Raw genomic sequence first — 26367 nt, 5'->3', positions numbered from 1 at the left:
GATGTCACAGCAAATGGAGGTGCAACATACTTAAAATGATTATAATTCTTTACTGTACATTTTTAAAGCCTTTTTCCCTTTAACATGCCTTGTACATCTCATTTAATTTGAGTGATCATGAATGTGCCTGAGCATTCTTAACCCAGTGTTTGCAATCGTGTGGCTTTATGATCATTTAAATATATGTTGTTAAAAATCTCGGTTTTTAGTACCTGCGCTATTAGACATAACTGCAAGATGGCTTCTATCAGAAGAAATCAGTAGTTGAACAAATTGGATAGGTAGACTGACACCAAAACGGCAAAACTGAGTCAGGAAAGTGATTTTGTTTTTATCAAATCTTAACTCTTTTATAAAATCCTTAAATCTTAGATTTCCAAGGTAATTAAAAAAAGTGAAATACTCAACAGACCAACTGTACCTCACCACATCAGTACACAGGGCAAACATGTTTTAGTTTGTAGATACAGAACCTCAGACTGTTGATGGCAGACAAACTTTAATTGACATGTAGACATTATATATTACAAATCAGCTAAGGAGATAGGCTTTTACTTGTCTCTGAAGTACCTCTGCTGCTTGTCTCTGTTCTACATTGTTTCTGATCTTTGAAGAAAATATTATTGCGATGCAACTGCATTGAGCCAAGTTTTAAAAAATCCCACTATCTTGGAGTAGACGGTGCATGAGAGTTTCTCACTACACTGGGTGCGTGAACGCACACGCATAAACCAGAGGTGATAGTACTTATCATAACAGAGCAGTGCCAGACTGAATAGAGAGGCGGTGGAGAGGAGAAGCAGAGCCCACCCTGTCTCTCTGATGCCTTTCAAACTTCATATCTGCCTCCCTCTGCAGCTTGCCAAAAAAAAGGTGAATGATATAGACCAACTCCTCTGGAGGATTGAAATCAATTTCCACCCACTGCTTAGATGAGGGGAGTCCTTATCAAGAAAGGCTGGTGGTAAGGCTGAAATGGCCAGAGTACAATAGTTCCTCCTCATTAACAACACCCAATTGATAACAGCACTTGTTGAAAACAGCCACAAGCACATCTAATCCTCTCTAACTTAATTTGTTTTAGGCCCCCACCCTGTGAGTCTGTGCATGATAATAAGGGACCTCGTTGCGTTGGCTTGACTTTTCTGAGTAGTGAGAATCTGTACCTGGTTGTTGTTTAATTATTCTATCCACCTTTTTTTATTTTGTCTTCTACTGGGTGTACTGGACAAGCAAATAGTACCTCATCAGTAGGAGCTGCTGGGTGGGGATGAGCTCACTCATTTACATTCTCCATCCATATGTTCCCATCAGAGCAGGGATTGAAACCGGCTGTTAACCCCAAAGTATGTGAGTGTATGTGTCAGTTCAACCATGTTGCACGACCGTCATGGTTTTGTCTCTCTCGCTGTCATCGTCTTTGTCTCTACTTCTAACTCTACCTTGTCTGACAGCAATACTTAAAGTCCAAAATCTCTCTTCAATGTATGAAATACTTCCCCTGTAGTTTTAAAAGATAGTTTCTTACTTTTATGGAGAAACACCTCAAACCACTTCTGCAGCATATTAACTCTTAGTATGGTCCAGTCATATTTTTGCAATAATATAGCAAAATATAGTTACCACTATGACCATGTGAAGCAGCCCGGCACTTTGGTTTGCTCTTCCATTAGTCAGGAGAACTGCTCTTTTCACTTCCTACAGTATAAACGAAACAAAATCTGACTGAGTAGAAGTTTGATAAGAGTTTTTGGTTACACATTAAGTAAAAATGACAAGATACCAGTATCAGCAGTATCATAACATTTCATATAAAAATACCATTCACTCAGCTGCTTTAATCTGTGTAAACTTATTTTAGACTCCACTCATCCTCATGCTCCCATGCGCTCTGACTGCAGCAGGAAGCATCAGAAAGACGGATTTCCTTGATGCGATGGGGGAAAAAACAAACAACACATGACGATGCAGCATCCAAACAAATGAGAATTCAAAGCTACACTGTAGGCACCAAAGACCAAAAATAAATATACATTTGTTCTGAGTTTTTCCAAAATGTGAGTTTCTGGTGATATTCTGTTCTGTGGATGTTGGCTGGTATATGTCATGAGAACTTAATGAGATTTAATTGAATTAATATGGTGATGAGAGAAAAAAGAAAGACGGAGTGTAGAATTAAGTAAAATAAGAATTTGATCCAACCTTATCGGCAGACAAGAATCTCGATATTGCAAACTCTTTGACGACATCCAGCATAAAAATTCTTGGTTTTGCCTGATCTGTGCATGGCAACTATAGTATGTTCATGTTGTGCATGCGGTTATAGCTATTAAATTAAGGTATCGTCAGGGTTAGGCAACTAAAAAACGTGCTTAAGGTTAAGGAAAGCACACAGTTAGAGTTAATTAATATGCAAATGTAAAGTGCAGGTCTACGATGGGAGCTGTACTCTACCATATCTCTCGTTCAAATCCAGGCTGAAAACTGTAGCATCTTAACCACCCAGGTTGCATTTCCTTTCCCGATTTTCTGGAGCAACGCACCTTCTTCATGTATACCTGATTATCTTATCTTATTTTCTCATAATCTTTTCTTCTTTCTCTCTTTCTTTAAATGCAATTATGGCTTCCTTTTTCTTTTTCCATCCTCCCTTCCGTTCTACCTCTAACCCCAGCTCTCCTTGTGCTAACTAGTCAGTGTTTGAATAAAAACTCATTAGGATTACATAGCCATTTAGCTAAGTGACACAGGGTGTAATTGTACCATCCATCAATTGCTGTGTAATAACACACTCGGAGGAGCTAAATGTTGATTAGCCCTCAGCCAATTTCACCAGTGGGTTTTGTAAATAAATGGCCAGAGGAGATTGGGTGGGGTGATGGGTGGCGGGTGGCCTGGGAGGGTGTTACGGTCAGGGGCGCTGACCCCGTGCAAGCCAAATTAACTTGGAAGGGATGAAAATAAAGTGTCAAAGACAAGCAAAGTATCACTTTATGTCCCTGGCTATTGGCCTTTTTGTCTTGCTCCGTCTGACAGTCACCCACCCACAATCTCCACACTGAAAATGTTGCACCATGCACAAACGTCTTGGCAATACAGGAAGATTTTGGGATAAAAGCCAGATATCTGATATCTTTTAATCTTATCGCTAACAAAATACGTTTTTTTTTTTCTTTTTTAAGTATGGATGGGAACATGTTTTGCCTTTCCGGGAGGGCTGATAGAAAAAGCTCATAATGAGTTAGGAAAGGGGGCAAGCATTTGGCTCTATACATTTAAAAATATATATTCCCTCTTTTGAAATAATTCCCAAGTGTACTTGATATTATTCTTTCATCACTCCATTTCAGTAAAATGCATATGATTCTTTATAGCCTCTATTTAAAATGAATATGTCTAAAGTAACTGGAAATAAGTAACTAAGGTTCTACATTTGTCAACATTGACTGTCGGTAACATGGTCAATACCCCGTCTTTGATTAATCACAACAGGTTATTAACTTCTTAAGCGTACTTGATGGCAAACAACATCACATGACGAGAGAAAGAAAGTTGGTGGTCAGTTCACTCTCTACACAGTGCTGGCTCATTGCTGTTAATGAGACCCCTAAAGTCACTGTTTTACTTTATCATCTTCCTACACCAACTCTATTGCTACAGTCATTGATCACCATCCAACTTCAGTGCAACACTGATTTCTCATAAAAGCCATGTGCACAATGTTGTTGTTTTTGTTCCCGTTTCACTCTATTGTTTATCTTACCTGCCCTCAGGCAAAATGTCGTTCCAATTTAATCCATTCAATTTATTTTCTGAACTGCAGTCCTGAGTGTGGTCCCTGCATTATAGTATTAAAAGAATACAGACATGCAATGCACTGTTAATCCCCCAGCTTCTCCCACAACGCCTATCTTAACATTACCTTTATGCTGACTGTCCCAGAATCCAATCACTGACTTGTCATTCCAAACATGAAGCCTAAATAGGGCATTAAGTAAATCTGCAATCAGTCAATCGATGAATAAATGATTCTGCTCACTAGACAAGGTTTTCTTAATTTATACATGTACGTAACTTACTCCAAGCTTGTATAAATTCAAAGCTTATATTAAATTAAATTACATTTAAAATACCTTAAATGCATCAGGAGAGTTGCAGTATCACTCAAGAGCTGGTCTTTCTTATAATTCTCACTTGTAACCCTTGTCCTTTATTCTCAGTTTAATTGGTCTAAGTCAGTCACTAATTTGCCATCTTGAGTACTCTTGCATGCTTCACAGTTTCATAGACCTCATCAATAATTCCTCTCCGCCTCTGTATGTTCTACACAGCACTAGCAAGTAATCCTTGCTTAGCTTGTTTAACAACATAATTGCTTTTGTTTCACCCTCCCCAACTTGGTGGGCAATTGTATCAATCAGTGTGCGACTTGTTTGGGCTTGCCAGGGGGCAAATGAGAGCTTCATTATTGTAATTAAAATGTAGACAATGCCTACCATAGCCAAGCATACAGTGTTTAAGACCTATGCCACAGGCACCTCCATTGTTCCTACTGTCTGTCTTCGTATAGTACAGTCGTGACATCTAAGGAGTAACTACAAAAGACACAAAAAAGCCTCCTTCTGAAGCACAAGGCAAGAATATGACAGAGGTGGTTGGGGAGGGTTTTTTTTGTTCTGTTCTATTCATTCAGAAAGATTCTGATTCTTCCTCCAAATAGATGAGAGAATAACTTAATTGCTCACTGAGTTGATGATACTGTTTTATGTTGATAATATCCCATTGTCTGACGGGGACATAGTGTAGATAAAGGGCTGGCAAAGGATATGTAAAGCAGTAGAGAGAGAGAGATGGAAAAAGAAAAAGAAAAAGAGAAACACAAAGAAACAGAGCAAGAGGTAAAGAATTAGAATGTGAGTCTCCTTAAGTATAATTGCAGCTTTTACCATGAAATGAATGCATTTTGGGGAGTTAACTGTGCCAGCTCCACCCATGTCAGACAGCAAGTCTTTATCACTAATGTACCGGTGACTACTACTGTAATTACGTAGGCTTTTGTCTAGCTCTGTTCAAAACTAGCCAAAATTGCTCTGACTTTTACGCCTTTTTCATTGACATCTACAGTAAGTTCCAAAAAGAGACGTGTTAATGAAAAGAGAGCGATAATTAGGCTATAGAGACATAAATAGTGGGTTAGTTGAATAGAGAGATGGTAGATGAAAGATGTATTGGGAGAATGGTTAGGGTGATTTGTCAGGTTGCTGACATTTAAAGAGTCAGTCATCAGATGTAATGCAGTTTGAATACAATTCACTGTTTACTTGACCATTCGTCAAACCCTTTCCTTTTAACAGTGATTGTCCAGTCATAGCTTAGCAACCATAACTACACACAGCAGGTCTCTCACACTTTGTATTTCAAAGAGTTGAAGGGTTAAAAAATATGAGCGTAAAATGGTAAGGAGTGGATGGAACTGTGTCTTTGTCTCCTCTAATGTAAGCCAATGTGAGCATGCTAGGCTAACTAGCTTACTACCTAGAGCAGTAACATAGTAATACCTCAAAGGCAAAGAGTTGGCTAACAAAATAGATCTGTGGGGGTCAGTTGAAGTTAGGACTACCACAATATCTGATCAAGTCTTCAAGTTGGCAAGCTGCGGCCCTTCATGACACTGAATCTCAACTAGCTCCCAGTGCAGTCAAACTCACACGTTGTGAGATAGCATAGATTAATATGAAGACCTCCCGTTTCATGGGCACACTTAAAGCCACACAGAATAACTGCCACAGCTCCTGCTTCTGGTTGTGAACTAGTTAACTTCTTCGTCATGAAGTACTCTTAGGCGCTCATACATAAGATGTCCATTAAAACAATTCAAATATTCATCATTTCTTACGTGGGTAACAACTCCAGACCTGCTCCCCCATGTCCCATCTACTCAAAATTAAACTACCCAATAGCAACATATTCTCGCAAAGACACACATGCATACACACACGGCTGTGTAGTATGTTACAGCAGCTTCTGTCTCTGTAGGGCAGCAAAACATTGCACAAAAAGCACAGAATAACTGTGTCCTGCCTTTGAAGTGGCTAACTTGACTATTTAAAACTTTCTTTCTTTCTTCCAAATTGGAAGAAAATTAGGAAAAGTTGTACAAATAATATAGATGGAATTGGTTTTAAAGCAATCTGTTAAAGTCTATTATTAAATGGGACTAAGTCTGTGTAATTAGTGTACATTTCAATCTCTTTTTTTGTGTGATTATTCTTAAAAGGTGAGGTTGCAACTTCTAATGTAACTTTAACATGCACTAACATGTAAACTTTTACCAGACATGTAAGTGAGACTGCTGAGAAATCTTTGCCACTGGCTTTAGTCTTCATTCCGCAGTATTAAAAGTCTCTACACATTCTAGGAGTTTTATTGATATTATTTTTCTTTTATTGCGAAACACGACCTACAATCATTCAACACTTCAACATCTTAATTAAACATGATTGTTATCTCTGTGTGTGTGTGTGTGTGTGTGTGTGTGTGTGTGTGTGTGTGTGTGTGTGTGTGTGTGTGTGTGTGTGTGCGCTTCAAGTGGGTCATAAAACGGATTCCTTTGTTCCCTGTGGAGAGAGCAACAACCTTTATCTACAAATTCAGAGATTTCCTCTGTGGTCACAATGAGAGGCCACATCACCTATTTCTCGTCCACTCCTCTATATTGTTTTTATTGGGCCATCACTTAATTAAAAAAAAGACAATTATACAGTATAAGGAGGGCATTTTAAAGCATGTTTCGGTAGGTGTCTAGCCTTTGACATAATTGACATTGATTTTGTTTTTATTTGTTTTTTGGACTTAATGATATAACTGATGGTAACTGCTGTTTTTATATAACATTGTATGATAAGCACTATGATAAGAGTGATTGAGTTTACATTTGATAAAATAAACTTTTTATACTAGTGAATGCTACCATAATCTTTATGCAATTTGAGCCTGTATTGCAAAATATGGGCGATACATAAATTCTCAGACTCAAATCTCACCTTTTCACGGCCACTGCTTCTTCTTCTCCTGTCCTCCTAAATTTACTGAGTCACAAGGCCCATCAACCTTTATTAGCTAATAATGCTGTTAGGACCATTAAGCGTAGCTGAGGCTCCCCCACAGCAACACTTAACAGTCTCACTGGGGCAGTACTGGAGGACTGAAGTAACGGGACTGCTATGTGACGACCTGCCCTGCACCCAAGTGTCTGGCTAGACTTCTAATTTGATAGTGCTAACTCCCAGAGGGTGATTGGTATGTCACTTAAATCCAGCCCAAAAGGCAAAAATTACTCTTGGTAAAGCATCATCATTTGCTAGAATAATTGAATCATTATGTGATAAGTCTGACATTTTTGTTTTGCTCTTGTTTTTAAGATTTTACAGGTTGCTTATTAAAGTTCAGGTTTTGTTTAAGTCAATGAGTAATATTGTACCATTTCCACATTGTAAACTTCTATGATGAAAGATTTAGATGTTGATGTGATTGAAACTAGCACTGTCACTCTCATATCGCGGGATCATTCCTAAGCCGCTGCTGGAATGCCCTTAAGGTTTCTCAAAGATGCCTGAACCTCAGTTTAAGAACGGCTGTTTTCTATGTTTCTCCGTTAAAATGCCCTGTCTAAATAGAAAGTAATACAGAGGAGACTGTAGATGATTTAAGGCTGCTGCAGGCACTCTTTAGATTGCCGCACTGAAATATGCAGTGAAGGGCACAATGGAGTTTGGTTACTTCCAGGGCCGTGGGTGTTGTTTTTGTTGTGTTGTGCTTAGTCCAAACTCTTAGAGAATGGTTAGGGGATGGCCGCTGTAGATCAAAGCAGAAATATAATCAACTGTTAGAGAGAGAGAGAGAGAGAGAGCCCTCTATTTTATCTTATCCTTGCTCAGGGCTGAAAACAGACTGTAAAAGTTGATAAAGGGGGAAAAAGCATCGTACAGTGCATGCTTTCCACTTGTTTTTAAGTAAAAATGGAACAGATCGCGTGTTTCAATGAGTCACATGGACAGCACTCAGTACCTTGAAAGAGATTTATTTTCACAGTCCGCTGTCAAGCATCAAGCTGTCACACAGGAGGAGGACGATGTATTCCCTATGTTGCTAATCAGGTAGAAGTGTCATTGCTACTATCACAGCTCACACACACATACAAATTGGTGGGCGGGTTATTGTTGTTATTCATTCTGATCCAATCACACATAAGTGTCTCTGCAATTAAGATATTTGTGCCTTAAGTGAAGTGAAGAGAAATTGACACATGAGGCCTAGTGCCTTCACCTCTCATTGTATAATCTGAGAACAGCACTCAAAGCCACAGAGCATTAGGAAGGTCATCCAAGTTATTACGTGAATTACATACTCATGAAGAGTTACTATGTTGTACACCTTTGTTAATTGTTATTCCTACAATCTTTCACATGTATATTATATGTGTGTCCTTTCTTAATACACGTATATAAGTTGTATAAATGCATGTACCTATATAACAGAACATAATGTATACAGTATGAAAATAAAATGTATTGAAACAGACAAGCACACACATACAGTACAGAGTCTGATAAAAGTGTCATTGTTTTGTCAATCAAAGGCTGATGTTAAATAATAGCTTTAAAATGTAAAATAATTTGTTGTTACAGATAATATTCAGTTCTTATAATCTTGCATGGGAAACAGTAGCAGTATCACAAAAGACACAAATGTGCACGGCTATCCACAACTTCATGTAAATATTAAGTCATGCTTAATACCAAATTGTACCAAATGGGTGAGAGAGGCAAAGATGGGGGATGTATGATGATTCTTTAGCATCTCAATAAACCTCACTCTGTGCCTAAGTAATGTCCTGCAGTTTTGAAATGTCCAGTGCTTTCATTAAAATGTGTGTATACTTAAGTCTACTGTGCCAAACAGATGCTGTGCAAGTATAGTATTTTTTATATTAGTATAGTGATACGTTTGTATAACATACACACAATTATTCTCTCACCTTATTAGTCAAAACAAGGACAGGACAAAATTTTACAACACAAAATTAATTTGGTTCCAAGTCCTGATTAAGGAGCTAACTGAGGACTACATGGATCTACACCTACACCCCTCCCCTCCCTCCCCACACCCCCAACACCCTCCTTCCACACGTCAGCTCATAGTAGGGGAGCGTGGGGAAGTGATTACTCTTGGATTAAGACTTGCCTCGTCGCCGATGTGCGCTGCATAATTGAATAATGGCTGCCTCACCCGAACAGTCCCAATGCAAGCGAGCCTCCCAGCCTTGTCAGATCGGCACAATATTAACCATGACACAGGCGTAACCAGGCCGGTAATTAATGCACTGAATCAATTACAAATTAGTCCATTTAGAGAATTCCCCACAGGAGTCCACTCATTACCAGTGCTCTGATGGAGTCGCGAGTTCTCCTCATGGGAAGGGGTGTCACTCTACTGTTCTCCTTTTCTATCTGTCTTTATCTCTTTTCTCAAGGTAGGAGGCAGAAGACAAATGGAGGATGAAATTGACACTGCCTGCTACTAGGCATTACATTGTAAATTAAATTGTCAGCTACACAACATTGGATCCTTGGTGTTGTCCAACTAGAGATGCGTGTGAAACTAATTGAAGCTAATAAAGGTACCTTAAGAATGTAGCTAATGAGTACAATTAATTGGCACGGTTGCTACATCCACGCTTGGTGGACTTTGAACGTTATTGATAACCTTCAAATAAAGTATTGAAAGTTTCCCTGTTGTAATATACTCTAGATCTTTGCTATTACTGACCATTTATTTGTCTGGGTTTCACCCAAAATGCAATTCATGCTTTATTCTAAAAATACATATTTTCATGTTTCCTCCAACCACAAAGGGAGTTTTCTTTTCTGTTGGCAGGTGTTAAGAACATTCCTGCTAGCTGTCTTGGCTACAGAACTGATGATGATCATACAGTAGGGTGCTGCACTGTTTCTGTCCACTGGGCCTAAATAGTTACGGATCAACTTCCGTTGAGAAATTACAGGAATTAATAAAGTGTATCTGATCTAAAGTAGTATTGAAGGAGGGTGTTAATGTGAGGAATATGTCCTCTCTCTTTGCTCTGTATTACTGGCTCTCATAGCATAAGGTGAACACCACACTATTCATTTTCATGCCAAAGGTGAAAGTCAGTCTTAATGACAGAGGGCTTTCTATTTCAGTTCCGGAAGTGTCAGGGAGGTGAAATGGGAAAGAGCTGCCATTATGAGAGACAGTTAGAGAAAGTATGGATGAGTCTCTTTGTGTGTGTGCCTATACGTGTGGTTTACATTTGCCTGCCCATAAGTCCTTGAAAGGCAAGTAGCATTCAGGGTATACAGAAGAGAATTGAGACTTGATTTATTCACAGCACATGAAGAGCACTATTGTGTGTTTTGTGTTAAATAAAAGTTTTGGATGTGCAATCATTGACTGAAGAATTGTTTTCATATATATGGAATACATTTCACAAGGATGGCAAAGTCATCCTGGAATTTCAATGGAGTAATCTGATTAAGAGCAATAAAGGCAGTGCCAGACTAATATGCCACTTTATGGAGCAAACCTCATGCATCATTGTCGATGACTGATGGGTCATAGCTAAGAAAAAGCTAAATTAAGGTTTTGCCTGATATGAGAGTTAATCCAGTGAACACTTACAGTAGATGGGAGTCACATTCTGATTTATACAATGAAACTAAATTCCAGTCCAGACAGAGTGGCTTGTGCTCTTGTTGGAATTCAATTTATAGTACAGTGATTAAATCAGTTTGAGAAAATGACTAAAGGGGACATGTCTTGAGTCAAAATGTTGCTGAGCTCATTCAGTACACCAGTGTTCCCACTTGCATTTCATTTAAAAGGTAATTTTGGCATTTGACTTATTTTGACATTTGATTGATGCTTCCTGAGATGAATGATCCTAACTTACCCACACTCTGATCATTTCTGAAAGACTCTATCCAACATTTGTCAAAAGTGCTTTGATTTTATGTTATGTTATGATTGATTCTTCAATTGTTTCTCAGTTTATAAGTCACAGTAACACTAAAGCACTTGTTTTGACCTCAACCAAACGGAAATCCTACAAGAGATTTTACACATGTGATACCAATTTACAGCATCACTAAGAAGCCACACTGACTGGAAGATTCTATCAAACAGGAGTAAAAACAACTAAAGAACCAAGACATCATATAGTTTAACAATTTTGCCAATACTCGAAGAGCAGCAACAACCAAGAAAAAAAAATGTCTTAACCCGCAAGCTGTTGATAATAAGGAATTCCAACACCATTTCAGCATGCTGATGAGTATGACATTCCCTGACATCACCATATTTTGGAGACAAAAACCCAGAGGCTTGTGACTTCTAGAGAAAAAGCACATTAACAGCCTGTTTCATGACATGTTGTCTTTTGGCATCACCACTGATATTTAGAGTAGTGGTGCACGATGTCTCCTATTAGCTTAACGGCACAGTGGAGTCAGAGTTGGGGCAATCTAAAAAGTTCCCTCCTCATCATGGTCCGAAACAATGCCAAAATAAAGGCACTGGATAATGCTGGACTCCAGAGCCTTTCCTGTGCCGCTCTAACTCTTCACTTGTTTGTTAATGAGAGTCCTTTGGCTCAGAGAAGTGTTGCTCATGTGGGGGCAGTTATTATACCTTTTAATGGCTCTATTTCAGGAGTTGACCTGAAAAGTAAGATCTTATTCATTTGCCTCAGATGTGATTCCTACCTATGTGAGTCACTGTGCAGCAGAGGATCTTGACCAAAGAAACGGATAATGGCTGCAAAAGATTATATAACCTTTTAGCTAAAGTTCTGAGTTGCACTTTTCTGACATGGAAAAAACCCACTTCCTCACAACTCTACTTGATGAAAGTTACTGTTTGTGTGTGTATGTGAGACTGAGAGAAAGTGAGAGTGAGAGAATAATCAAAGAAAGATGACCAACGTTTTACTTTGGTATTTTACCGTTTCACTTTCTTTCCTCAAAGAGCATCAATGTCGCTGAGCAGTGGTCCAGGAGGTGCCCCCATGCTCCAAGGAGAACCACTCCAATGCTCTTTGGTTAACAGATTGCTTCTCAGGCCCAAATGTCATTAGGATACCTCTCAGCACAATGCTATGGTAGTATCATAGTATAGTGACTTACATTATCAATTTCAATAAGAAATAGGCTCACAGCTGCTCATTGGTTGTGGTGGCATGTTTTTACTTGTGTTACAAGTAGCCTGAAGTGAATACAGTTAATGAAACTAACAACTCTCAAAATCACAGTCTCACTATTTTGATAATTGATAACTGCAGTAAGATGAAGTACTGACATCGGTACTTGGTATCTGCAAGTTTCATGATGTAAGTATTTATTTATTACTCCGTTGCTATTTGAAGAACACATATTTCTGCTTGCTCAATAGAGTGCTTTAGTGTAGACTCACAGACTCACAGGATGTAGACGGCCATTGGTTGGCTATTTCAGACAGAATTATTCTCCCCTTGCGCCATCTGCGTATTACCGTTTTGCAACAGCACCATCGCTGCATCCTAATGCTTAGCGCTGCCCAAAATGATTGTGATTGGTTTAATGTTATACAAACAACCCAAAGACAAACTGAGAGCTGTCAGGCTGGAAATGGTGGCGAAGAAATATCCTTATTCAACCTGTAAACACCGAACACCCACCCAGCGCTCTCCCACCACCTTCCACTCTCTATATCTGTATAATCACACTTCTCACCTTTGATTTACAAAGGGGAATAAAATGATTCACAGGAGATATATGCTCTCTTCTTTTTCAGTTATGTCACTGCAGGCATCGCTGCTCATCAGAAACATTACCTGACAAAACACACTTATATTAATTCAATCAATTTGAGCTATTGCTGCAAACCAAACTGAGATGATCAGCCTAAAAATAATGTACAGTAAATGTGAACTTACTACTTATAAAGTGCTGTTAGACATACTGCTATTTGGTCACCTTGCATTTAGAGCGGGATGACTTTCCTCCACCTCCTGTAAATAGGGCCTGAGACAAATACAATTATATGATAGCTGTCTAAGCCTTCTTTCTCTATTTGATCTAACGGGTATGGCCCCCACTCCCCGTTGGCTACTTGATATTCATACATTAAGTGTTTTTGTTTTTTGTCCTACTCTATCCGCTCACATGATTCTCTTCTTATTCAGCCATCATGGTGTTTTCTGTCAATGATGTTTGCACCTCGCAGGGCTTTCTTGTCATCGTGCTTGACAAGTAGACTGTCAAAACCAATGACACTCAAGCATCAACTGAACACTACACATTGCCTCGGCGTACATGACATGCACATTCTGAATAGGGACTTCTCAAAGTCACCCATTCTTGCCAATCTCATTAGTAAACTAAGCCACTCCAAAACTCACACAAATAAACAAAAGACTCACTTTGATTTAACACATGTAAGATGATTCCTGTTCTATTGCTTTTCTTGTTCTACTCATTATGTACTTCTGTTCATGATACTTGTTGCTGTATGCACATTTTAATCAACTAGAATTGGCTTTCTTGTTTTACTATAGAGGGAATTTTAATTGTATGTGCCTCATTGCAATTAGTTCAGTACAAAAGTCCTTGAACAAAACAGCGTTCCTAGAAAGCAGCTGGCATTGACCCCCAGTCGAGGCAAGGGAAGGACATGGAATGCCAACAGAGTGGTTTAAAATCTTTCATGATGCTTGTTCTTTTTTGCTTTTGTCACCATAGTCCTGACAAAAAAACGGTCTAATCTCACATGAGGATTCCTTTGTACCGCAACACAAACACACACAGAGTTGTTTCATGAGAGCATAAGAGGTGTGATGTAAGAAACAGAAGGGATGATTTCTCTTCATCTTCAATGAAGAGTCCTCATAATAATCTTGTCCAAGCCATGAAAGACACTTGAGTGATGCACAAACATGCACTCTTGTTCACCCCCCCCCCCCCCCCCCCCCCCCCTCTCTCTCTCTCTCTCTCTCACACACACACACACACACACACACACACACACACTCACACACTCATAAAAGGCAGCAACATCTGCAGGTGTTTGAAGTGGCTCGTTTTTGGGTTTTAGCCACTCCAGAGGGATTGAGATGTTACCGGGGTGCTGGGTGTTCGCAGGGCTGGAGGTGGGCGACTTAAAGCAAAGCATGGCAACACTTCTGCTGTGAGTTTGGTTATGAAGAAAAGACTCACAAATGCCATCAGGGCTGCTACTCCTACTGTGGAACATTGCACTCATGCAGCGCCAATATTACGAGATAATAAAGTCATATTATAAGTGACTTGATTGTGAGTGATATGCATGAGATATTCACAATGGAGGGTTAACACTCATTTATGATTACCAGCAATATTTCCAGTATGTTTGTCACTTATATCAAGGATGAGCTTCTGGGAAAACTCTGGAGGATTTCCTCACTAGCACTTGTAGACACTCTTTCTGGATTCTGTGTCTGTTTACAGATGTGGGTGTGAGCTCAAGCAGAGGGTTTAGAGAAGCGATATGGAAATAGAGGATGAGGGCTTAGTGATGCAAGGCAAACCTTAAGCCCTCCCAGTGCACTCCTGTGTGTCAGACTTCAATGACCGCAGCCCTGTGGAGCACGTCGGTACGCCTCAATATGTATGGAAATGAGAGTGAATCATGCTAACGTGTGTTCAGTCTCTTTAAACATGCTAATGGTGTCATTACACTTGCAGCCCTGCATCACCTCTCCCAACATACCCCCCCCCCCCCTCTTCAGACCCTTTGCTGTATTTCCTTCTTTCTTCCTGTGGTTTTAATTATACAAAGAAATATACGTAGACCCAGTCCGATCCACTTGACTGAGTTCCTCGTCCTGCAGTGTGCGTCCCACCCTCTCCCTTTTCTTGTCTATCCTTTCCGCCTCCTTCCTTCACTAACTCTACCCCAAAAACTCCCTCTCTCTTCTCTTCTTTCAGAAGTTGGGGGATTGAAGGACTCGATTTCAAAACCGCGCACGTCTCAGTGACTCAAGTGAGGGGTTTGTTCCGCTGCCACACTTCCGTTCACAAATGCTCTGCCGTGGAGAGGGGGGAGGAGGGCAAAATCCCTGTTAATCTAGTGAATCTGGCTCTCTCTGTCTCTTTTGTTCACTGTTACTGGGGCTCTGCCGCATTGATCTCTTAGGAAGCATGTACGGTGTGTGTGTGTGTGTGTGTGTGTGTGTGTGTGTGTGTGTGTGTGTGTGCGTGTGTGTGTGTGTGTGTGTGTGAGGGGTGTGGGGTTGTGTGAGTAGAGTAGTTACTTCACATTTCAGTCTACATGCGTTGAAGGAGTCCAACATCCTACTTACGATCTCAGTGAAAATAATTTAAAAAAGACTACTTATTTGCTGAAAGGATTGTGGATGATCAGCAATTTTCACCTTCCTGTTTGAATCTAGAATATAAGTGTTAAGTTGCCATAAGAGTTAGCCATATTCACAAAAAATACTCATCTTATATTTCAACAAGATGAGGCTGATTCTCTGTCACATGTGCCCCCATTACACCTGTTTCAAGAAGATCCATTTTTGCTGGAAGAAATCCAGGACAACAATGTGTCATGTTGTTATCTTTAGCAGGTAATTTACTTGTCTAATTGCACTGTAGCTAAATACAGGAGGTCTTTCAAATGACTCAGGAATACATTTAGTGCAAGCACACGCAAAAAAACCTAACTATGCTATTACTTTGGCACCTGTGCCAAACTCTACATTGCCACTCCATCACATATTGTGGGCATTGTGTATTAACACATTTTCAGATTTTGTATTCTTTTAAAGACATTTTTCTCCTGGTGCCTGTTTCCCTGAAGTGGGCATACAGTGCACTTGGCCTGCACCAGTGGTGTTGCGGGGATGCTTGTTTTGTTGATCTGGGTTTAATGAAAGTGACCACGCAGAGCAGATTTGGCCATTAGCTCAGCAAGGCCCTGTAATCACTACAAGTTGTCTCCATTTTGTCATGCAGTTCATTATTGAACAAACAATCTGTGGGGCGAAAAGCGTGTGTACCTGCCATCTTCTTTCTCCCTCGTTTTATTTCCCTCTGTAAAGCTGCACTTTGGAAAGTATTGATTTTGTGGCTTGAAAATAACAAACCGGCAACAGTGCGAGTGGGGTAATAAACAGGCTCAGAAGTAAAAGACAAAACAAAAAGTGTGAGAGAGTGAAAAAAGCCCACATGAAGTGTGTGCCCTGAACTAATAATCAGTTACTGTATATGCTCAGATTCAGTCAGCCAGTGTTGGTCGCGCTTACTGCTGTGTGGTATCCTCCACTTTTTGGGAGCAAGAAAAAAATCCCCTGGGTTGTAGGTAGGGAGGATGGCACAGTGCCCCGGTCCATGTCACTGGATCACAAAGACATGGAGCTATTTGGTTGTATAGTAGGGTCGAAAAGACCTTCAACCCTAGCAGGGTGAATGTGAGTCATCCAATAGACTTCCGCTATGAAGTGAAATAAAGTGTGAAGTATGGCCCTGATAGTCTAACACTGTGATCACACTGATGATACACCATAGACACATTTCAAAGAAGCTCAATATAGTGAGCACTTATGCATGCATATATAGTACATAGACAAATAGACATGCATAAACCTTTGCTCCCTAGAGCCCACCATTATCCTCATTGATTCTACGACTGTTTAAATATGTTTATCTCCACAAAGTAGCTTACTTGATCTTCTTTTCCAACTAGTTTATAAATCAATAAACACATGCATACGCACAAACTGAATATAAATTCACATCAATACACACAGACTCACCAGACCCTGGCCCGTCTTTTTCTATTAATGGTAATCAGCAGGGTAATGATGACGGAGCTGTGACCGTGGCTTACTTACTGGTGGCTGATGGCCATGCTCTCTGACAGCTGTCAGCCGCCATGACTACACTGCCAGGGCCCTCCTTAGGACTTATTTCAGCTCAGCACATCATCTGCAACAACACTTCACACACAGACTTGTTGATTATCAGCGTCAGCGGGGCCGGCGTGGAAAGACTTCTCTGACCGCCTGTCTGCTAATGACAGCCACCATGATGGTGGATGAGAAAAAGAGGACATAGCCTGTCACTTTGATTCATGCAACAGCATCTCCAACTGGGTGGCTCTGCGCCAAAGTCTCGACAGTTGCTATATCCTCTCCTAAATGACATTTAAAGTGTGAAGCAATGGCTGTCCTTGTGGCTCAGTCACCCCAGGCCGGGCCCCGGACATGAGCACTGAACCCTGTGCCAAGTTTTGCATTGAGGTCACAAACCCCAGAGCAAGTTCTCCTCACTCAGATGCTCTAGCTCAACTGGCTGGCATGATTGAATCTGTGGAAAGTGACCTTGAAGATAGATGCTGCCAATGATCTGATGTATGCCTGACTTTCCTTTTTTTTTTTATCCCTGTCTGTTTTGTTGTATTTTTCTTCTCTGCTTTGTTATCTCAATGCCACTCATAGCATGCAAATATATATATTTCACATATGTTCTAAAGCTTAAGGTGATACACGGAATTACCTTCAATCTAAAATAAGACTTTCAGGCAACTGAAGGGCTGGAGAAGAGACATTGTGATTTTCTTGGCGTATCCAAGATTTGAAGGTTTTGATTTAACCGTGAAATATTGTCTTTTCAAACTATATATTTTTCTGTGAAAACTATGTCTTCGTCATAAAATAATATTACTTGATTGTCAATGGCAACTTCTAACTGCCTACAGATGAAAACAGCATGGGAACAAGATGTAACAAATCGGAAGCACAACACTAGATAGGCCATTCTGTCATTGTTTAAGGCTTACACTTTCATATAGGGTTGCATTATAGATGTCTGCGAGGTAGATAGACACATAATTACCAAGAAGAGCATTTAAACTTTTGTTCACTTCCACTTACAGATTCCAGACCTGAACTTGGAAAGTGCATACTCTAAAACAGCCTATTATCAGCAAAACACATTTTCTTAGAAGAACTAAAAATAGCTTGAATCAGAGAGACTCAGTAGAGTATTCCCTTTGAAATATATGATTAGAAGCGTAAAACAAGATCCATGTAGATGTACAAAACATTGGTTAAAGTAGGCCGACTCTAAAGCTCTTTATCAACATGTTGCCCAATGTGAAAGAAAACCAAACATAGCATTATGCTCTTGTACATTGGTGCATTGTTGGCTGAAGATGATGTTGGTTAAAACCCGAGTTACTCAGACTAATACATTCTAAAACATGAATATAGATCTTCAAGACCTGCTGGCGGGCACTATCGTTTTATAAACCACCTCTTAGCCGTGTCCTTGCTTACAACAATATTTTGCACAGTTAAAACATACACTAACACATCCCTCTGTAACTTTGTCCACAGTCTATCCGAGAAGTGACAGGCTATGTGTTGGTGGCCCTAAACCAGTTTGACTACCTGCCTTTGGAGAACCTGAGGATCATCCGAGGAACCAAACTATATGAGGACCGCTACTCCCTTGCAATCTTCCTCAACTACAGACGTGATGGGAACTTTGGACTGCGCCAGTTGGGGCTAAAAAACCTCACAGGTGAGTGATTGAATAATTTTCTGGCTGCTCACTTGTCTGTGTTGTGTATTGACGTGAGCATTTGTGAGTATTATGAGAACCTTTTGGGAAAAAACATGGCCTTATACCCAGTGATGGTGTAACTTCAATATGAGTTAAATCATTAAAAAAGCTTCTTTTTTTTACATCTGAGATCAAACATTTAACATTCTATATTTCCATGCCTCCCGGAGTGTGTGTGCATGTTTACTCTTTCATCCACAACTTGATGGGACCTTCTAACAGGTTAAGACAGCTAACGATGATATACTTTTACTCACCGCTGAGTAAAGCAATCTGTTCCCAAACTATTTTGTAATGTTAACTTTTATAATTTATTAGTCAGAAGCAGTCTTTGCAAATAGAGGCCATCCACACATCAATGTGAGCTTCATGAATTGGGAACAGAGGGTGAAGCAGTTGACTGGAAGCAGACTTACATTTTGAAAGCTATTTTGGATCTTTTTTTTTTTCGCTTGGAATGCTTCACAGACTCCCGCCTGAAATGCATTATTCACTTCGCTCACTACCGTGTTTCAAATTGCTATGCTTGGAGTTAATGATTTAAAAAAAGGTCTTACAGCTTAATTCAACTGTGATCAGATCCTGCTTGTTTAGTTGCCAGTGTTAATCAATAGTTGCCTGGCACTAGGTTGTCTATCCTCTGCTTTTGAAATGATTGTGACTAGCAATAGGTATTATTATTCTTTTACATTGATTCATCAACAATCTGGCAAAGATTTTCCTTGTATCATTGAGAAAATATCCCACCAAAAGCATAACATCTTTCACCAAAACACTATGACAATGAAACACTGTTGGAAGGTACATTGTGCAATAAATAGTTGTTTACTGGCTGCCATCACCTTCACGCAAGATGTAAATATGCAGAAAGTCTGGCTCTTTTTCTTCTCCCAAGTACCCGACTGGTGCTGTTATCACAATTAACCCTCTCACACTAAGGGATATGATGCTGACTGGTTGTTGTGAAAAGACGTTATCTCTTCTGTTATTTCCACCCATCGCTCGAAACAAAGTGTTTCTCGTCTGATTTACAACCCACTCTGCAAACGACCTCAGCCTGTTTCCTCAGAAGTTGGAGAAGAGTGAATGCGATTGCTGATAAATTGCGTACTAACTAGCAAAACACTGTGTGGGTGGCTCTGCGTCTTTCTAAACAATGGATCCTTGTGCTGCTAGATTTTACTCCAGGCGCCCTGACCCTGAGGTCAGTAAAAAATGAAGCTCTTGACTTGCAAAAAAGATGTAGAGTTTTTTTCCAATACAGGGCTAAGTGGGGCAAGCTCGGGCCAGCTTATCATGTGTGCAACACAAGACCAGAGGTATTATTCACTCATTCTGAAGTTAAATCCAACCTTACAAATATTCTGAGTGACTGAATAAGGAGAGAGAATCAATTGGCTGAACAACATTAAGTAGAAGTGTTATCAGTAAGTCCTGGTCAGTTGTGCTTAGTCCCACGGTGCAAACCCTGCTATGTTTTCTTCCATATTTGTTTTGCCCTTCAGTGCAATCATAACATGAATTATTTTGCTTATTATCTTTTACACATAGGAAGGCATGAAAAGTGAGATTTAAATGATTTATTAGGTAGCTCCACAAAGTGCCACGTATGTCCTCGTTGATAAAGAATGTCAGTAAAATGTGCTTTGAAATTACTTTTGCTGCTTATTTCTCTATGAGCATAATCTCCCAGTGCAATCAGACTGGTGGCCTGGTGGCACACATGTATACTTACGCTTTCCACCCAATGATGCTGTGGAAGTAATATCACAAAAATGCATTAATATGTTAGAGGCATGATTCCCAGTATGTCAAGGAGACACTGAGGCAACGTGAAAAAGACAATGTCATTGCACTAGAATGTAAAGGTGCACTCTGTATTGAAAGATCACAATTAATTCTGAGAGTCGAATGTATTTAGATTTGTGAGGAAGAAGCATAGCACTGAGCGTGTGTCTGCTTCCAAACCCTCTTTCTAAATAATTAAATTGTCTCTCATTGTTCTCTTCAACTGTTCCTTCCTGGTGATCCCCGGAGTCGGTGAAAGCGGCACAGCCATCCACAACTGTATGTTCAGAAACAGTATGTGCCTGTGCGTAATGGTTCCATCTTGATCTCTTTCTTGCATATTGTGCCATACTTAGGGAATTGCATTTGTCCAGCACCACCAGCAGTTGTTTGCCAAGCTGGTCTTCTTCATTGTGGTGCCAAGCTATAGCCAGTGCTGAGAGAGCCGGGGCTGGACTCTTTGAAAAGCTGTAGTTTGATGTGCTATCCATGGCCTCGAGCCATGAAGTGGAGGGGAAGTTATGCACAACAACCATGGCCTGAATCTGCTCTACTTGATAACTCTGACTGTTTGAGTTTCACCCTAGTATTTCAGTAGAATAAAAAGTGCTGACTTTCTTTGTTAATGAAACATTTTCTAATAAGATAGTTTTCCTGTTTTAGGAAGGTTCTATCATTTGTTGGTATTACAACATACCAACTGGAGGTCTCAAGTGCTCCCCTTGATTCTTAATAGTCGAGACCCTAACCCGGGACCCAAATCGGGTCCAAATTATATGCAGTCTAATTGTGTCTAAGTGCTATTTCCTGGGATCTTGTGCCAATATACGTAATACCTGAGTGGATCAAATTCATCTCACTATCAGCTGTGGTCATGTGTTGCTTCATCATCATAATCGCAGCAAAGAAATTGGACTTATGAGGCAAGATAAAGCGTGAACTGCAAAGTGACCAGTTGATTCACTTGATGGCGCATCATGCTGCTATTTTTGGGTCTGTTCGAGTCAACCGTATTTTGGATAAGGTTTAAATATACTAGATGATTCATACTTTTTGACAACGTATAGATGGATGGGGCTGCTTAGGATCAGGTCCCAAATGTTGGACCTGTAATGACCTTAAATACCAACATATCTCTTTATAACAAGAAACTTGTCTTGGAGGGTCTATCATATCACTGCAAAGTTGGCCGTGATTCTTTGTGCTGCTGAGGTATGAGTATATAAGCCTAAATGATCAGGATAGATCCACTCCTGTACATCAAGCAGTACATCAAAACTATTTCCTTCCTTCAAGTGCTTTAGTGAGTCCGAAGCTAGCTGTCTCAGTCATTACAAGGCCTTTGATGTTGCTGTCATATTGGTCCAACGTTCCTCTGCCAGCAGCTCCCAGGAGAAGTGAAAATTATCGATATAATCCATAAGGGACATATATAAGAGGATAAAAATTATTAACTACATAAGGAGCTAATCGAGGGAGAGCTCAGTAAAAGCCCCTTCTGTGCTGAAACCCACCCGCATTTCTACTCGGGTCGAAATTGCCTTCGGATGAAATCAATTTGTCGCTAGTATATTGTAGCATTGCACTTATTGATTTTTCTGGTGCACTCTGCGAGCTGTGAATGGACTCTCTGGATTTGAGAGGACTGGAGGATGGAGTGTAGGAGGTCTCTGGCTGAGCAGGGATAGGACTCCCTCCAATGCACCTTTCAATCAAGCTTAGCTAAGTTATCCTCATGAATATGAAAAATAAGGCAAAGTCAAGCTAGGAAAACTTGAGGGATGGTGTGTGTGCATGGGTGTATATAGCAGTGAATAAGAAATGTCAGACATAAGAAGACTTTTTGCTTAAGTGTGGAAAGTTTAGTTGTGTTGTTTGTTTGATATTGTAAAAGGTGACATTGTGAGGACTCACCTCCCACCCGAAGACAAAAAGCTGGCCCCTGCAAGGTTTATTTTTTTGATCGCTGCAAAGAGAAGCTTTAAATAAAGGCTTCTTTTTACCTTCTCTCACCATAACCAAGCAAGAAAAAGGTTAAACAGAGCGGTCGGCTGACATTTTCAAAGTTCCAAATTTGTATTTTGATGCAAACTGACCCGCAGTGGCTTCCTTCCTGCTTAGGCAAACATTTTCAGCACTTCCGTCTGGATTCATATGAACCCCGGGCAGCTTCTGTGCTTTCACATGGTAATTACAGCCTGCTTCTCTGGCAAAATAATAACAGCCTCAATAAGGAGCACAACACAGATGAGCTTTCTGATTTAACACATTTTACTGCCACCCCCCCCCCCTCCCTTTCCCTCATTTCATCCAGTATCATTTTTTTTTTTCAGTTTTGTTTTGTGTTGTTGATTCATTTTTCTAACCACCCAACGCCTGCACTGCGTCTGTCCAAAATGAAGCATCCAATCTGAGGCCCCATCTGCTGAACGATCCTCTCTCGTCGCATGCATGTACACAAGCCTGAGTTTTACGCCAAGGCGTTATCCACTCCTTCATGGCCCATCTGCTCTCTCTTTATCTACCCTGTTTTCTGTCTTTCTTCCATCTCTTTATTCCTCTTTCATTGGCTCCGTGTCTCTCATCATATTTTAGTTGACTATCATGATTTGTCACATTGATGCCTTTCACACAAATGCATTCAATGTAATGTCTGTACCATTTTGTACTGTATGCAACACCTGTTTGAGCACAGTCCTACAATGTTCTTCAAAGTCTACTGCATTTGTTTGATGTGGAAATCTCATTGAATGCATGCCATCATCTGCTGAACGTGTCCTGTTTCGATGCACAAGGGAGTCAGAGAGAAAGGATGGGATGGGGCAAGGTGAAGAGAACGATTTGACTCGGTGTGGTTTCCCAAGACAACGGGACTGCTGAGAGGGAACCATAAAATTGTTGCCTTTTTCTGATCCCTAAGACTTCCATTCACCCTCTAACTCCTGGGAGAAGAAAAAGCAATTTGGCCACAGGAGGCAGGCAAGATTGGTTCAGTGGACATCACCAGGCCTCTTGCCTGGCAACCCACAGACCTCAGGTCTCCTTCAATTGTGTGTCTAATTGATTACTTCCCATGCAATTACTCCCATGTCACACTCAATATTTCACCACTCCAGGAAGGGGGCAAGAGGGACTTTCTTTTTGAAGGACGACATTCATATTGTCACATTTGTGAGGCCCTAATGTGGATCGTGAGGAGGCACATGTTAAATTGAAGTCTGGAACGGGCCATCAGTGGTGTTTAGTGCTAATTGATTGCTCTGTAATACCACTGTGTGACAGAGAGAGTTAGACTATTAGAGCAAATGGTTGGGTTTTGATGCCAGGGGATGACAGGGCTGAATTTCTAAAGAGTTTGATTTAGAAGTTTTGTTTAATTTTTTGTGGTGCACAAAGCAAACATGGCAGGATACTATTACATTTCACACACTTTCGGTTTAATGCTAAGTATTTCCAAACCTTTTTTCTTTTCCCATGATGGCCCCGATTTTCCCAAGTCACAAATCAAGAATCATATCCTACACAATTTCTCACTTTTCTAATCTTACAGTCCTTCCTTCCATCCATTACTTCCATATTTTATTTCCATTTTTATATGTAAAAGGTAAGCTGGACAATTCACTGAATTATCTTTGCTCCAGGGCCATCCGTATATGTCGCTCACAGCATTGCCTTAGGGTGCCGTTTTGCTTTTTTGTGCTTTTGTTATTTATTACTCTCTTCGGTGCATGTTTGAGATTTTATAAGCAGAAAATAACTGGGCTCTATGAAATATTAATGGAAAACAACATCACAACCTGCTATGAGAAAGGAGAAATGGTAATACAAAATACATCTTCGCCAATTAAAAGTGTGTGTGTGTGTATGTGTGTGTGTGTGTGTGTGTGTGTGTGTGTGTGTGTGTGTGTGTGTGTGTGTGTGTTTGTGTGTGTTGCATATAATAAATTACTGGACTGAAGTTGTTGCTCAAAATTCCCTTGTGTCAAACTATGCTTCCTATTCCCGTATACATGGTACGAGACTTACTAAGTTTAAACAAAATTTAAGCAACCATTATTATACAACCCTTATACTGCTTTTAAACAACCCTAAACTCTTTTGTCCAAAGCGACTTACAATAAGTGCAAACAACCATGAGGATAGAACAGCAAGAATCTTGCAGAACAATAGCTTCAAATAAGCCAAATCAATGTAAGTGCAGCAAACAGAAATGATACAATAAAATATCAACCATTAGCTTCAAATAAGCTAATCAATTTAGTGCTACATACAGAGAACATAATTATTATTATTTTATTTTATTTTATTTTTTATCATTGGCTGAGGTGCAGTCAAAACAGGTGGGTTTTTGGTCTGCGATGGAAGGTGTGAAGACTTTCTGCTGACCTGACATCAATGGGGAGCTCGTTCCACCATTTTGGAGCCAGGTTAGCAAACAGGTGGGTTTTGTTGTTTTTGTTGTCTCATTGACTGAGTAGCGAGCCGATTGGCCGATGCGACCTGAGGTGTATGGTTTAACCATGGCCTGGATGTAGGAAGGGCATGATCCATTAATAACACAGTAGTCTAGTACCAGAGTCTAAAAGCAGATTTTGGTCGCCCCTGGTAACCAGTGAAGGAAGCGGAGGAGCGGTGTAGTGTGGGAGAACTTGGGTAGGTAAAGTTGGGCTGCTGCATTCTGAATGAGCTGTAGAGGTCAGATGGCACATGTAGGTAGTCCAGCCAGGAGGGAGTTACAATAGTCAAGGCTTGAGATGACAAGAGCCTGGACCAGAACCTGTGTTGCCTTCTAGGTCAGTAGGGGACGTATCCTCCTGATGTTATAAAGAGTGTATCTGCAGGAGCTGGCTGTTGCACTGAAGGCACTGAAGGACAGTTGTTCGTACAGTGTCACGCCCAGATTCCTTGCAGTCCGAGTCGGGTAACAACCGATGTGCCAATGGCCGAGCTCAGATCCCATATTTTCATCATTTAGGGAAAATCGTCCCTTCAATCACCACACAATGCCTATTGCTTTTTTTAAATCCTTGACTGTAGATAGAAAAATCTGATTTATTACTGCAATAATTGACTAATCCATATTTGTTAGCTACATAGTTGATATCATGCTAGGATTGATATTGGAACAAAGAACATGTGTCCCCTATCAACCGAAATAGAAATCTCGAAAATGTTAATCTGATGCTGCTTTTTTGATCGGCAACTCTGATCTTCCAAATTGTAGACATTTTGAATACATGTGAGGTAAAAATCTTTGTTGAAAGAAAATATTTGTTTTTTTTTAGATCAGAAATAAAGAACTGGTAGGACTTCTTTCTATTCTGGAATCCATTACTGTTTTATATGAATGCACGCATTCTTGTGCGTGACTACATGAGTACAGTAGTGCTCATATGTGTTGCTAATATGTGCTTGTTTCCAATAAATGTACATTGACCAAGCCCACGATTGCTTCAGGGACCAACCTAGAACGACTTTATCCTCTATCGTCACAGAGTAGAAATATAGTCCAGCCCAAACCTCAATCTCTGCTTCACCTTTCGTCAGCTAGAGAAATATCCAGTCTTGCCTAAATATGACTGCATACCCTTTATTAACCATTTGCCTCCCAAACTGAACCTCTGCGGCCCGCTGGAAGGAAGAGTCGACTTTTACCTCATTAAAAGTTAAAGTAGGCGTGGAAGGAATTTTAATGGCAATTAATTATCAAAACACAGTCCTCTTCCCTCTTTCTCAAACATTGCCATCCCCCCGGGCTATAGCTTAGATCAGGCTAAGATCTGCCATGATGTACAGTATATGTAAAAGATCCGAGACCAATAGGATGCTGCTCACTCAAATCTTGTCTGAATTCTACCCTGTTGTTTAAGGAAGGGACAAGAGACAGAATGAGTGT

General features: G+C 40.2%; 1 protein-coding gene across 1 annotated transcript in view; it reads left to right on the top strand.

Moving 5' to 3' along the window:
- erbb4b (erb-b2 receptor tyrosine kinase 4b) overlaps positions 1-26367 on the top strand; it is a 293782-nt gene that overhangs the window by 153085 nt on the left and 114330 nt on the right. The window contains exon 3 of the mRNA XM_029458708.1: positions 18455-18641. Within this exon, the coding sequence (XP_029314568.1) occupies positions 18455-18641 (187 nt within the window). The remainder of the gene's footprint in view (positions 1-18454; positions 18642-26367) is intronic.

The sequence above is a fragment of the Cottoperca gobio genome, chromosome 21 (genome assembly GCF_900634415.1).
Source record: "Cottoperca gobio chromosome 21, fCotGob3.1, whole genome shotgun sequence".
Classification (NCBI taxonomy): Eukaryota; Metazoa; Chordata; class Actinopteri; order Perciformes; family Bovichtidae; genus Cottoperca; species Cottoperca gobio.
The sequence above is the reverse complement of the archived record's forward strand: the minus strand, read 5'-3'. Positions and strand labels throughout refer to the sequence as shown.